General features: G+C 46.4%; 1 protein-coding gene across 1 annotated transcript in view; it reads left to right on the forward strand.

Moving 5' to 3' along the window:
• The first annotated feature begins 895 nt into the window (after positions 1 to 895).
• The window catches only part of LOC147725873 (protein mab-21-like 3), a 144,253-nt gene continuing 130,610 nt past the window's right edge, over positions 896 to 14,538 (forward strand). Inside the window, exon 1 of the mRNA XM_086962810.1 lies at positions 896 to 1,512. Within this exon, the coding sequence (XP_086818936.1) occupies positions 912 to 1,512 (601 nt within the window). The 5' untranslated portion in view covers positions 896 to 911. The remainder of the gene's footprint in view (positions 1,513 to 14,538) is intronic.

Here is a 14,538-nt window from a genome sequence, read left to right on the forward strand (position 1 = left end):
TTAACAGGCATGACGTTGGTTGTAGATATTACATTTTATTTATTGTCTTTATGCATCTGTGATCCTATGTTGATGAGAGTTGTCATTCTGCGCTAATCAGTGGATGAAAAATTGTAGTCCTTCTATTTTCCCAAAATGTCCCAAATTTTGGTTCTCAAGATCTGGTCACCCTAATCGTCAGGGACAACCGATGTGAGATCCAAATTAGGGAGGGCCCGTGAAATCTACGGATGGTTGGTCACCCTCCTCTCCCCCGTCCTTGCTGCCTGAGAGGCTGCGGTCACCCACCGGCTCCGTTGGGGGAACTTTCTTCCACCCACAGGGCTCCAGTACCACTGCAACCTCTGTTCTCTGGGGATGTCTAGCGCCTCGAGCAGGGGCGGCCTTAGGCATGTGCAAGCTGTGCACCTGCACTGGGCCACCAAACCCCAGGGGCCACCACGCCAATATATATCCTTAATATAATAATCCTGAGGATAGATACATATTTGCGTGGCGGCCCCTGGCAGGGATTTGGCGGCCTCCGGTTCTGTTCCGCTTCCAAACACCCTGACCCTCCCCCTCTTCACTGGCCTCCCGCTCCGACCCACCGGGACCCCCTCTTCTGGGGCCCCCTACCTACGCTCCCTGCCCAGGGCCACCATGAGCCTAGAGCCTCCCCTGCCTCGAGGCACTTAAAGCGTTAAAGAAGGTGCCCACCTTAAGGCGGTGGGTGATCTGTGCGCATTTGTCTGGCGGGCACTGGTGGGTGCCTGGAGCGGGCATGGCTTCCTCCGTCCCGGCTGCTCAGCGAACCTTCTGGAGCGCACCTGGGCTCAGTGCCAGCCTCAGACGTGGCATGCATGGTTCCCGGTGGCTTTGCTCATTCGCTGTCCCCGGCCGTGGGCGTGGACGGGCGAGGCGCGGGTATTATGAACTGGTGCCCGCTCTCGGCTCACTCCTGCAGGTGCCGAGAAGAGAGGTGGCCAGGGTCTGTGCCAATCCTGGACATGAGCGCGCGGGAGGAATGGGGCCCCCTGGACCCCGGGACTCTGGAGGCCTTCCTGGAGAAACAAGTCCTGATCCGCAGGGAGGACACTTCCCGGGCCCTGAGGGGGGTGCTGGCGACCGTGGAGCCCCTCCTGCAGCGGGTCCATGCCCAAGATCACAGGTTCTCCTCGGTTGCGTTGAGGTCCGGCAGCTACATCGAGGGGCTGAAGGTGTCCGCGCCCGACGAGTTCGACCTGCTGGTGCCGCTGAGCGGGCTCCCGGCCCTCTGCACGGTCCCGGCGTGCTCCCTGTGGGGGTTGAGTGAGCAGCCCCCCGATGCTTCCTTCCAGGCGGTGCTCGTCAGCAACGGATGGGGCGGCGGAGCGGGGGCCGCGAGCGTGCAGGACTGGGTCACTCCCGTCCACCAGCAACAATACTTTTCTCTTGGTTATTATTCCTATATCGATGTGATCATGCTGATCCCTGGCCGAGTGATGGAGCGCTTCAAAGCGCTGGTCCGTGACGTCAGCAGCTCCGGGGCAGGTAGGCGCTTAAGATTTAAAGCCATGCGCAAAAGGCTTGCAGGATCCTGTCGGCATAGGTGCGATATTGCCATACTTTCTATTTTAAAATGCTTGTGTTTTCACTTTATTACTGTTAAGTGTTGCAGAAATACTTTAAGCCTGAAAGTATTTGCGCAACACTTAAAGTTTAAGGCCTGACTGCTTTGGTGCCGGGCCACCAGCGGCTTAAACGCACGTTCTTTTAATGACTTTTTTCCTTCTCCCTGACAAGGATTGTGGCTGTTCCTTCAGAAGGGCTCTCACCCCCTCAGCCCACACCCAATTTACCTCCGTGGGTTTGTTAATAGTGCTCGGCCTGGAGAAACCAGAGGGCAGGTGAGCTTTAGTTTTTAGGTCGAGCATTCCAGACCTCTTGTTTCTACTTCTTTGTGGGCTTCAGCCCCGCCCACTGCTTTTAACGCTATCCTGTCGGTGTCCTTTATAAACTCTGGCCTCATTTTGGTTCTTTTGCTCTTTGTCCCTCCTTTCTCTGGGTTGTTCACCCCGTCGGGAGCAGCGCCTCACTCCTCGCACCCTTCCCCATGTGCCATTTAGCTCATGGAAAAGGGACTACGTTTTACTTAGTGTTAGAGCACCCCCAGGGGCAATAGATGTTTCCAGTTGATCTTTATTAGGTCGAGTGCACACGCGCTGCTCTGCGAAGAGCTGGGGTAGTTGAGTACGGAGAGAAGCTTCGCCCACTCCCCCGCCCCTATTTTTCATAGCCTTTTGAGTTTGTTCTTTGTCAATGCTGTCTTCTGATTCATTACGAGGCGTGTTAGTCCCTTGTTAGTACAACCATGTCATCACTTGTATCCTATATACGCACAATAACCCTAATATTAAAAAAGGGGAGTGAACCAGAGGCTACGGGGCAGTCAACGTAAGCTGACCTCCAAGTAACATGTATCACACAACCAGAAGCTACCCTGGATCGGTGTCTGATTCCTAAAGAAGGTAGCTGCGCACTACGCCTATTCCCTATGTGTTGTTGGGCATCTCAAAAAAAATGTAAGGACTGTCCTCACACACCACCAGGTGTCATGTTTCATCCTTGGCAGTCTTCGCTCTGAAACCGCGTTTAATAGAGAGTGGGGCTTCACCTGTAGACAGGGAGGCACTTTCACAACTAAGTGGGGGCCCGTTCTAGGAAAGTGAGTGAGTGGTTTAAAAATCGATGCAAATACTACATGAAAACTGTAATTGCGCAGTATTTGCTCAATATTAAAACTAATAGAGGGGACTTGTGGGTTTAGTACCCCCATCCCCATCAGTGTCGATGTTTCTGCCATCGTGGCCAGGAGGGTCCATGGCATTCACCAGGACGCGTGAAAATGGGCCCCCTTTCTAGTCTCTAAATGACTAAGATGAATCCACTTAAGTAGGTTGACCTTTGTCAGTCTCTACTATGAGACTTTAAACCCCGGATTAGGGGTAGGGATGTCCCATGGGAAGAAAAGGACTTGCCATGCGGGGAAGCAACGAGGACATCACGTAGGAGCATCGCGAGGGACACACCTTGAGGCAAGTGTGACTACAGGGGTCCCTCAAGTCCTTTTCTTCCCATGGGACATGGACGGGGGATTTTTTGCTTAACTGAAGCAACCTGTAACATGCCCTCGGTTCCAGATTGCACATACTTTGCTGAGTTTACTGACATTTGCACAGACCTTTTTGATTGCTCAACCAAGGCAAACACATTAATGGTGTCAAATTTGGTTTGAAGGACTGTATGTATTGTGCCCACTATTGCCATCACCGCACCCTTTCTTGGCGTAGCAATGTACTCAGCCCACCAGGCTTGCTTAACTGCAGTCCGATCTCAGGTGCATACCACCTGCTAACCAGCTGTCACCCTTGGTGCTTGAACCAGCAATAGACCTAGTTCACTTAGTTTTCCCCGGAATTGACTGCCCTCCATCAAATACAAGCTGGGTTCGGATTTCATGTTGGAACATTTTTACCCCGCATAGCCAGAGAGTCTCGCGTATTATAAATCCAATGATAATGTCGGAATCAAGATTCCCAGTTTCATGTTTTACCACAAACCACCTTTTGTGGGGCCGCTGGGACCCCTCTACCTCCCTGCAAGTAACCTCGTTACTTAATACAAATCCCTTACTGCACTTGCCTGTCACTCAAAGACAACTGGCCACAACATGATGCCCTGCAGCTCGGCGGAGAAGATGCTTGAGCCAAACGTACCCCAGTCCGTGTTTTCAGAATTTACACTTTATGGAGGCTCCCGTTCGTGTGCAGTTTGTGTCAATGTCCTGGCAAGGCATACCCAACAGCCTGTTCAACCACGGTGACTATCCTAATATGATGTGTAAAGGCTCAACTATCCAATGAGCTTAGAACTATGTGACATTAGGACCGGGAGTCATCTTGTACTTGCCATGTATCACTCTTATCTTACAGGAATTTAGCCTGTTCAGTTTATCTGTGGTGTTTGCCCCCTGACTTCCCCGGCTGCTTACTGCTAACCACGTGAGCAGCTGCTGACGTTAATGAGGGAAATCTCCTAGTTGCAACTTGACTTATACACCGCCCGCCTTAATGTGCTACGTTGTAGTCAACGAAGTACCTAAATTATATCTCTTCCCCTTGAAAAGATACAATAAACCCCCTGGGTCATGAGAACCGTTATAAGCACAACGTTTTAACATGGACATCCTCTAAGTGAGAATGGTTCTACCCAGCCTTAACACCAGAGATACTCATGCATTAAACCCACAGATATACCTTTGAGGTATTCTAACCTGCCCCAGAATCTGCTTCCCTCTGCTCCTGAACTGGAACCTACTGCCTGGAGGTACAACCCCTCTGCCCCTGAAACTCTCAATGATATCAGCTGGCTGAAGCTATGATTCAATGCATTACATTTGTTAACCCAGGCCTGTTGAAAGTAAATGTTATTCCTTTATTCGGAGTCTGGGTGAACTTGGGGTGGGTGGGGTTGACTAATACCTGCCTTCGAAGAACCGGTTTATTGTTTTAACCAATTTATGATCTACGTGCTGCATAAAACTGGCCCTTCAGATCTCTGACTCTATCCAATTAAAGCATAAACCTGTGGCTTTGCCTAAGAAACCTGTATGTATGTGTCTTTGAATGCACCATCACCCTGAAAGGTCTACTGGCTCGGAATAACAGATGTCTGTTGATACTCAACTTACTGGTAGTCATATTATCGACCTCAAGAGGCCGAAAGGCTAGGTGAACCTGCTGGGAGCTGCCCCTGTGACCAAGGGTAAAAGACGGTCCCCTACCGGGTATGTAATATTCCTAATGCTTTCGTCTGTCTAAAGCAAGGAATGCCCACACTTGCAGCACTCAATCCCTCCCGAATCATAATTGTTTGCACTGGCAAGGTTAGCCTAGGTGATTGTTCCGTTGAGGTTCTGTATGGGGCCTACTTCACACTTAAAGAAATGCGTACTATCTTGAAGGAGGTGATGCCCGTTTGAACTGGCGGCTACTAATGTTACTTACGCCGCCGGCATATAATAGGCTCAGAACAGAGTGCACTTGCTCTGTAGTCCTCTGGATTCTTGTTTGGCATTCCTTTATGCCCAGATACACCTAGGTCACTGCTTCAATTCTGACATGATGGGACTGTGCAAGACTGTAATGAGTCTACGCCTACACAAGTCACCCCAACAGTCAAGTTGGCCCTGACGGACCTAGTGTTCAGGTGCCAGATTTGGAAAGGGCCTTGCCTTCGCTTGCCGCCCCCTGGGGCAAACACAATGCCTGTGCACTGGCCGCAGCGTGGCGATGCCCACACATTGCATCGAGCGCTTGGTCAAATTCAGTTACCAACTCCAACTACTTAAACCTACACCGTGACAATAGTTCATCCACCAAACATGCACCTGAGCTCCCGACTGCTCACTCTCCCACTTAAAATGCCTCCACACTGGCAGCATTACAGGAGGTCTGAATCCGAGTGTCGCCCTGGGGTGAATTATCTAGATAATGAGAATGCCTCCAAAGGTGGCTTCCTATAAGACATGGAATGCTTTGAGTATCACCAGCGCTGTCAAGTGAACCTCTCACGCCTAACAAAGCCAACAACTGCACCCACCGAAACCAACTGCTCCAAGTGCACAGCACCAACAGCGCCACCCCGTGCCTATTTGTGATCAAGGATCTCTGTATGTCCTAATTAAAAGAAACTGACTACAACGTTCACGCTATTTCATCGAAACTTTCAACATTTTGAGAAACTAAGCACTGCTGCTTTAAAGTATTGCTGTGTCATTCCACAAACAAAAGCAAGATTTATCTATGGTCTGCATCACAATAAGATTGCATTCCCTTACGAGGACAGGGAGGGGTTGGGGGGTGGGTGGGGGGTCGGATAAAACACAAGATACCACATTGTAGATAGCATAATTAGCATGCCTTCCACCTATTCAAATGTGCCACCTGCCGGGTTAACAATATTTAGTTGTGCACTTGCTCTGTCTTTGTCGTTGGATTAACAGACTTAAGCTGAAATCTGTGCTTAGTATAGCGTGCCGCAGAGTTCCGCCTCTTTTGTCATTGCCTCCATATATATAATCAACACGTAACCTTACACCTACAGCAAGCCAGGGCCCTTGACCGTGTCAATGGTAGCGAGTTGTATAAAGTAAATATGAATCCCCCTCAATCTAAACCCCACACAAACCCCCAGCCTACACGATTGAGTTCTTTCGCATATATAAGCTTACTAACCTTACCCGGCAAAACATTACCGTTGCACCCACTTGCACGGTCTTCTCTGAGACAAAACTATGACAACGTGCTGTGTAAAGAAACCTTGAGGAAGGCTGGATGAACGTCTGCCCTTCCGGTAGCCCAGAAACTAGATATCCTGGTATTTGAGGGTATTACCTGTAAACTGAAATGTTATGAACAGTAAGGCGAATACCAACCGTGCTGCAATCCGCCCAAATGAGTTTACAAAGGTATCAAAATTAGAGCGAAGGTGTATGCTTTGGCAAGTTCTGTGGCTTTGCCTCTGGGTCATTAGTTGTTGGGGACGCTGAATAATATTCTAGCACAGCAGGTGAAGATGAGGTATTAAATAAGTGGTTGATTTAAACAAACTCTCCAGCTAAACTTAGTAACGTTTCGCACTCACCTCCATGCCCTATTAGAGTGAATACATACCCCTACCATAGTATCTTTTCCTTGAGTTAATTTGTAACTAGTATGTATGTAACCAACAACTAGTATCTGTATTAACTTTTGTGCTTCTACCATTCGTATGTGAATTAGGGCTTTTCTACTTGTATCTTGGATGTAATGCATGTCGCTGAAGTCTCTATTCAATGTAACTGGTCTTTTTTTTTAATTTTTAATTTTTAGTCCTCATCACGCAAAGTTTCAAATAATAGAGTGTTATAGCAATTTAAACCACCGAGAGAGAGCCTTTCTGGCTACCTGTACCTTCCATGTCCCTTCCCCGGCACTAGGATCACTCCTTAATCTCTCTTAAGCAGCTTGCCCACTCCATTCACAGGCCATAACCTGGACCCGCCACTCAAAACTATTGATGCGCTTAATCATTGGACCTCTTAGTTTGCCGAATCATGGTTTCTTATGCTCTTTCCGCCCAGTATTGTTCCCAATTATTCCAAAACTCCAGCCTTTTACTGTATGCCCCTGCTTTATCCAGTTTATTTATTCTAATAAGTGAATTTAACCACTCTTCTACTGTGGGGGGGAGGGGGTTAACCCATATTATGCAAATTTCACGTCTAGCTGCTAACACCATCACAATAGTAGATTCCTAAGCCTTTTATTAAGGCTAGAAACCCCCGTGTCCTCTAGTTTCACCCCAAAAAGAATCAAATGGGCGCTCACCTGTATTTCTTGTTTGAGGACCTCGGAGAGGAACTTACCTACATTATCCCAGTTGGATCTGAAGTGCGGGCACTGCCAAACATATGGATGTCATCCACTCTCTCTTCACTGCATTTGGGGCAACTCCTTATTCTCCCTTTGTTGATTTTCGATAGCCTCTTGGGTGTCCAATACGCTCTATGCAGAGTGAACAAGAAGTTTTTTTTCAAGGTTGCGGATTTAATCACATCCCCACATGCAGCCGCAGATACTTGCCATAATGCTGCGACATCCTGCAACGGCAGCGCCTTCCCCCATATCTCGTTTGGTAGGGTGAAATCCTCTCGTCCCCCATTGACAAGCTCCCAGTACCAGTAGGCTACTTCTTTCTTCTAAAATCTTTGTCGGATCTTGGCCTCTAATTCTACATTTCCTGGCCCATCTCTTCCTAGGGTATTTGCCAAGCTTGCTAACTGGTAGTACTTAAATTTTGATAGGCTTCCATTTGTTAAGTCTACAAGTTTTTCCCACTCAATAATATTCGATCCAGTTAGTACTTGTCCCCATTCCACTTTCTTTCAGTGGAGCTGATAGCACATCCTTTAAGCATTCAGGCGTGCCAGGTGAATCCCAAATTGGGGCACAGCTACTATAAAAGGGGATCTTCCATAGGCGTCTTATCTGGACCCATAGTCTAATGGCTGTTCCCAGGATTTTCAGTTTAATCTTTTTGAAGTATTTTGTATGACCGAATTTGTACAGAAAGTAGTCCCCTTCTGTACCTGTCATTGCTTGCATATAAGCTGGAAAGCAGTTGAATGTTTTAAACAGCACTCTAATATTCTTAAAATGGAACGCCCTATAATATTGGAGAAGGTCTGGGCTAGCTATCCCTCCATGTTCCTGTTTCCTTCTCAGCTTCTTCCCTGAGATTCTGGCTCCCTTGGAGGCCCAAATAAAGCTATTGATTTTGCCCTGTATTTTAGCTATTGAGTCTTTTTTTAACTCTAATGGTATCGAGTTGAAGAGGTAGGTAAATTTAGGTAAGATCATCATTTTGACCAGATTGGAGCGACCTATAACTGACAGAGGGAGAGAGCTCCAAGCATTAAACCATTTTTTGACCTCGGACTGGACCTTATTAAGGTTTATCTGAGCAATCCCCTTGATCTCCATCACAATTAAAATCCCTAAGTATCTGATTTGAAGTTTTTCCAAAGGATAATTAGCCTGAGTGTTCCAGCACATTATCTCTGTCTTTTGCTGGTTAATTTGGTAGCCTGATATGTATCCAAACAGCTGTAGTGTACCTATTATTTCGGGAAGGGAGCCTGTCAAGTTGTTTGTATAGATCATTAAGTCATTTGCGTAAAGCGCTACTTTCTTTTCCCATTTCCTGCAGATAAAAGGAGATATATGTGGGTTGGATCTTAAGGCACAAGCCAGGGGCTCAATATAAAGATTAAATAGTATAGGAGATAACGGGCACCCCTGCCTAGTACCTCTTTCTATATGTATTCTCTCTGTCCGGTACCCGTTAACCAACACATATGAAGTTGGGGAGCTGTAAATAGCTCTAACTGCTCTTGAGAAATGATTGCCCAGGTTATAGGCCTCTAATGTGTTGTGTAAAAAACTCCACTTAACCCTATCAAAGGCCTTGGCGGCATCAAAGGTAACAACCGATTGGGGAGATTTTTTTCTCTGTAGCCAGATCTATGGCTCCTATATGCTCATGTGTCAGTTCCTGAATCTGCCTGCCCCTTATAAACCCTTTCTGATCTATGTGAGTCAGATGACCTGCACATGTTCCTAATCTCTTTGCCAACAGCAGTGTAAAGATATTATAATCACGGTTTAACATAGAAATTGGCCTATAGGACTCGCAGCGTTTAGGATCTTTCCCTGGTTTCAATGTTATGCAGATGTTAGCTTCGCTCCATGATTTAGGAGGTATTTGTCCTCTTAAAAAAATATAATTAAACAGGTTGGTAAGTTCTGGGACCAACACCCCTCGCAGTGCTTTATTGAGTTCATTGGGCAAGGCGTCAGGCCCTGCTGCCTTTGCGCTTTTAGACCTTTAATCACCTCTTCGACTTCAGATTCCGTAAATTCTACATTTAGTTTATCCTTTTGGTCTACTGACAGAGTTTGTTTCACCCTTTTCCTGAGGTATTCTTGAGTTAGGGCCTCGTTATTCATTGTATCGTCCCTATATAGTTCTGAAAAGAATTAGAAGAAGGCATTTTTGATATCTACTTCTTCGACCAATGGTCTAATACTATTTGCCTCTTGAATGCTTGAGATTTTATTTTTAGTTAGGTCGGTCTTTGTTTTCCAAGCTAAGAGCTTGCAACACCCCTCCCCGTATTGATAGTGAGCTAACTTACTCACTTCCCACCTCTCCTTAATTCTAGAATCTAAAAGATTTATTAGATAATTTTTTGCCTTTGTCAGTTCCTTCCTAAATGTTTCTGTCCTCTCAGCTGATGTTTCAGCATTAATATTCTCTTCCCACCTGCGTATTTCCTCCTCTAACCTCTATATTTCCTTTTTTTTAATTTTGTTTCTGTGAGCCGTTATGCTGATCATTTAGCCTCTAAGCACCGCCTTGTAGGCCTCCCATCTAATCTGGCTCTAAGTCTGTTCCTGTTTTAATTGAAAATATGATAAAGTTTCATCACTATGGACCTCTACTATTTTGTCCTCTAAAAGTATTACTTTATCTAGAGTCCACCTTGGCCGAGTCCGAAGTTTATCAAACTCAATTTCCAGGGTTACCGCGGAATGGTCTGAGAGATGCTCAGGTAAATGTCTAACCTTTTTACCTTCCCCCAATAGTGCTTTATCTATTAAAAAGTAATCGATTCTAGAAGAATGTCCCAATCTTTTATTTTTGAATGTGAACGGTTGGTTTGTCTTTTCTCCCTTAACTCTCCATACATCCAATAGCCCCAAATCTTCTTGATAAGTTTTAAGCCACCTCCTCATTTTAGGCAAAGTGTGTCTGTTGTTTTGGAGGGCTCCTATCCAACACCGGATCTAACAAGATGTTAAAGTCACCACCAAGGATAATAGGCCCTGGTGCGTCCAACAGGTGTGCATAAAGCTCCTGCAGAGCTAAGGGATCATCAATATTGGGCCCATAAAACCCTCCAATCACCAGTGTTCTGCCATCCATATGTATATTTACAGCCACCCATCTCCCTTTTACATCGGCTTGGTAAGTCTCCATAGTTGCTTTTGCTGATTTAAAAAAAAAAATGATTACACCTTTAACACAACATGTTTGTTGTGTACATATATAGAAATCTACCCAACGGTGTCCTTTCATTATTCTTTCCCATTCAGATAACAAGAGATGGGTTTCTTGAAGAATAATTATGACCCAATCCTTATTTTTGAGGCATTCTAAGATCCTCTGCCTTCTTGTTCTGACTCTCAAACCGTTCACGTTCCATGAAAGAACTGTAATTCCCATGGATTAAGGTGGAAGGGCACTTGCTTTCTTGGCTTTGCGTGATTCGGACCAATATTTTTAATTTTTTTTTCCCTAATATGCTCCCACACCCTGTGCACCATATTTTATACAACGGCTGTGTCCCCCCTCTCTCCGCCAGTTTATCCCTCCCCTGGAGAACCCTCCCTTTACTCTTTGGCAGGCCTATCCTGCCTATTGGAGAACCCTACCCCATGGGCAGATATTCTTATTTTACATATTTTGCAGTCCGGCTTTTCGCACCTTAATCGTATCTATCAGTGCTTCTACCTCTTGTGTCTCTTTCAGGTTATACATATGATTATCCCACATAATCCTCAGCATTGCGGAGAATTTCATTTGCACATTAGCCCCCAGGGATTTTAGCTCCTGCATGTATTGACCTAACTGCCATTGGCGATCTTGAGTTGTTTTAGAAATATCAGATCTTATTTTGAGGGACCACTCACCCTTTTTGAAAGATCCTGCACTTATTGCCTCCTTAAGAATTCTTTCTTTTAGTGCATAAGTTTTAAAGTTTACAAGAGTCTTCCTGGGGTTTGTCCTGTTTTTATTTTTCGTGAAAGGGTCTCTGTGAATCCTCTGTATATCATCGGAGAGCTCCTCAGTTTTAATCCAGGGAAAAAACTCTTTTAGAAGATTTATCACAAAGACCTTTATGTCACCAGTCTCTTGGCCCTCTGGAATATACAGAAGCCTCAAGTTATTACGTCTAGCCTGGTTTTCTAATGACTCAATTTTGTTTTGAAGTTCTTTTTCACCAGTCTGCAAAGCCCCCGTGGTAGTGACCCTTTCCATCATAGAGTTCATCTTGGTCTCCAATGTCTCACATACCCCATGAATTCTAAGCTGGTTTATTTCTGATTTCGCAAAGCTCGATCTCATTTCCGTGATCAGAATTTCCATTAATTGATCCGCTTTTTTGGCCCCTCCTTTTTTCTCCTTTAAGGCTGAGGGCTGTATATTTTCCTGCATATTTTCCTCACTTTCCACTTCCTTATCTTGCTCTGATGCTGCCAACTCACTAAAACAGTTGGGGCTATGCGGCATACCTGCAGTTAGATTTCCCTCGGCCATTGTGAGCAATTCTTTTTCAGAATGAGTGGCCAAACTCTCTTTTTCTGGGCTTTGATCTCTTAAGTCCCCTGGGAGGGTGTGTTTTACCGTAAAGTAAGTACGAAGAGAGGGGGTAATTTTTTTATTAAACTGTTTATTTGCACTTCAAAAAATTATACATTTGTTTGCATAAATCACGTCATCTATCCATAACAGTTCTCTCCATTGACAATTAGGGAATATTCCAGCAAATTCTACAGTGTCCGCCACAGTCCATTGCATATGCAGCGATCAAACATTTTCCCGGCAGCCCCCCCAACACACCCTCCTACTCCAGTACTATTGTGCCACCCGGACTCCAAGTCAAAACCTTGTAACATCTTATACAACTCTGAATACTGTAAGCAGTTAGTATAGCTTGTTCTGGTGGTGTACATGGAGTAATGTTGATACCTCCAACCCTCTCCCAGCATCCCCACATGAACCATCCCAGGCATACCGTATCAGTATAACGTATTCTTATGGGCTATGCTCGTGGACAGTGGACAGCTGAGGCGGATCGCAAACGTGTCCTTGGGACTCATTCCATTTCTCCCAAACTTTAGACCACTTCTTGGGACATCCCCTGTGTGTATAGACCGCCCTTTCCGCCACCATTGCCACGTCCATGTAATTTTCCCACTGTGTCAGTGAGGGTACCGTTCCGGAACCCCAATTTTTCACGATGTTCCTCTTTGCGATGGATAATCCAAGCGTAGCCCAGGTCTGAAGTCCCAGGCTAAGGTCTGTAGGGGGCCAAATATTGAGGAGACACCATCCGGGGTCCAATTGGACATCCGTCTCACCCACCAGCGCTATTTCCTCTAGTATGTGTTCCCAGTATGTTTGTATTCTAGGGCAATCCCATATGGTGTGGAAGAATGTTCCCGTCATGCCACAGCCTCTGAGACAGAGTGGGTCCGCTGCCCGTCCCAACTTGTGGAGTAGGGTACGGGAGTAGTACACTCGATGTAACACTTTAAGTTGTATTAATTTCAGCCTCAATGGGATAGCCGCCTCTCTAGCCGATGCCAGTGCATCCATCCACCCCGTGTCGTCTATGTCCCCCAGCTCCACCTCCCACTTACTGCGTAAGACAACCATGGGGTCAGGGAGATTGTTGATAAGTTTTCGATATGTTTGCGAGATAGCTTTTTTGTCCAAAAAGTCAGTAAGTAGTCTGTCTTCAAGGGGAGATGAGTCAGCTAGCTTAGTGCCTGTTGGGATTGCACTCTGGAGCGCGTGTCAGACTTGAATGTATCTATATAGTTCGGTGTCTACCATTCCATATTTCGCTTGTAGGGCAGCAAATGATATGACCTCCTCCTTAATCCACAGGTCTCCTATTTTCGTTAAACCGATGAGGTCCCATTGCCTGAAGCCCTTGGTGTTACCCAGATTACCTAGGTGGCTTGTTTCCCAAAGGGGTGTAGCCAACGTGAGCACGCCTTCCCACCCAAGGGCCCTTTGTGCCATATGCCAAATTTTGGTCGTGTGTTCTGTTGGACCTGTAAGTGTATGCCGTTTTTTGTTCGTATAGAGGGCCTTCATCAAGTGTTCCACGGGAAGTGTACATCTGTCCAGTCGGTATGCCGGGTCGTGTTGTGGAGCGTGCAGCCATTGATTAACGACCATCAGTTGTGCCGCCCAGTAAGAAAGTTTAACATTCGGCAAAGCGATGCCTCCGTCGTACCAGCTGCGCACCAGCTTGACCTGGGCTATCTGGGCTAGTTTCCCATCCCACAGCAAGGAGGACACTTCCGCATCAATAGACTTGAAGTAGGAAAGAGGAACCGGGAATTGGGTATTGTGGAGCGCATAGAGGAATCTGGGGAGTGCGAGCATTTTGAAGAGTGCTGCCCTTACCAGGAGCGTCAGCGGGAGAGCTCTCCAATGTATGACATCTGATTTGAGTCTCTGGAGGGGTTTCATTAGATTTTCTTCTATGAATAGTGAGCGTTCGGGGGTGACATAGATTCCCAAGTACTTGAACCCTCCAGACACTGTTTGCAATGTGCAGTTGGGGGGTAATGTCGGTAGTCGGCCCCGTAATATGTACAGTAGTGATTTCGCCCAGTTAATGGTGTATCCCGAGACTTCCCCATATGCAGTAAGTACGTCCATTAGTGCCTGTAAGGATTCTGTGGGGGACATCAGATAGATCAATACGTCATTGGCATAAAGTGATATGCGGTCTTCCCAGCCCTGTTCCCATGTAATTCCGCGGATGAGTGGTTCGATCCGAATTTTGGTCGCCAATGGTTCTAATATGAGTGCGAAAAGGAGCGGGGACAACGGGCACCCTTGTCGTGTTCCGCGTCCCAGTGCGAACTCCCTTGAGATATGTCCATTGGCTACAACTTGGGCCAAAGGTGCCGTGTATAATAACTTAATCCAGCCGCAGAATTTGGGGCCGAAACCCATCTTTTGAAGTACTGCGTATAGGAAAGGCCATTCTACCAAGTCAAATGCCATTGTGGCGTCTAAGGAAAGAATGGCCGCATCTTCACGCAGCTGTGGAATGCGGTGGAGCACCCCGTTGAGGCGCCTTAAATTGAGAGAGGTATTGCGCCC

Source organism: Lissotriton vulgaris, chromosome 3_1 (genome assembly GCF_964263255.1).
Source record: "Lissotriton vulgaris chromosome 3_1, aLisVul1.2, whole genome shotgun sequence".
Classification (NCBI taxonomy): domain Eukaryota; kingdom Metazoa; phylum Chordata; class Amphibia; order Caudata; family Salamandridae; genus Lissotriton; species Lissotriton vulgaris.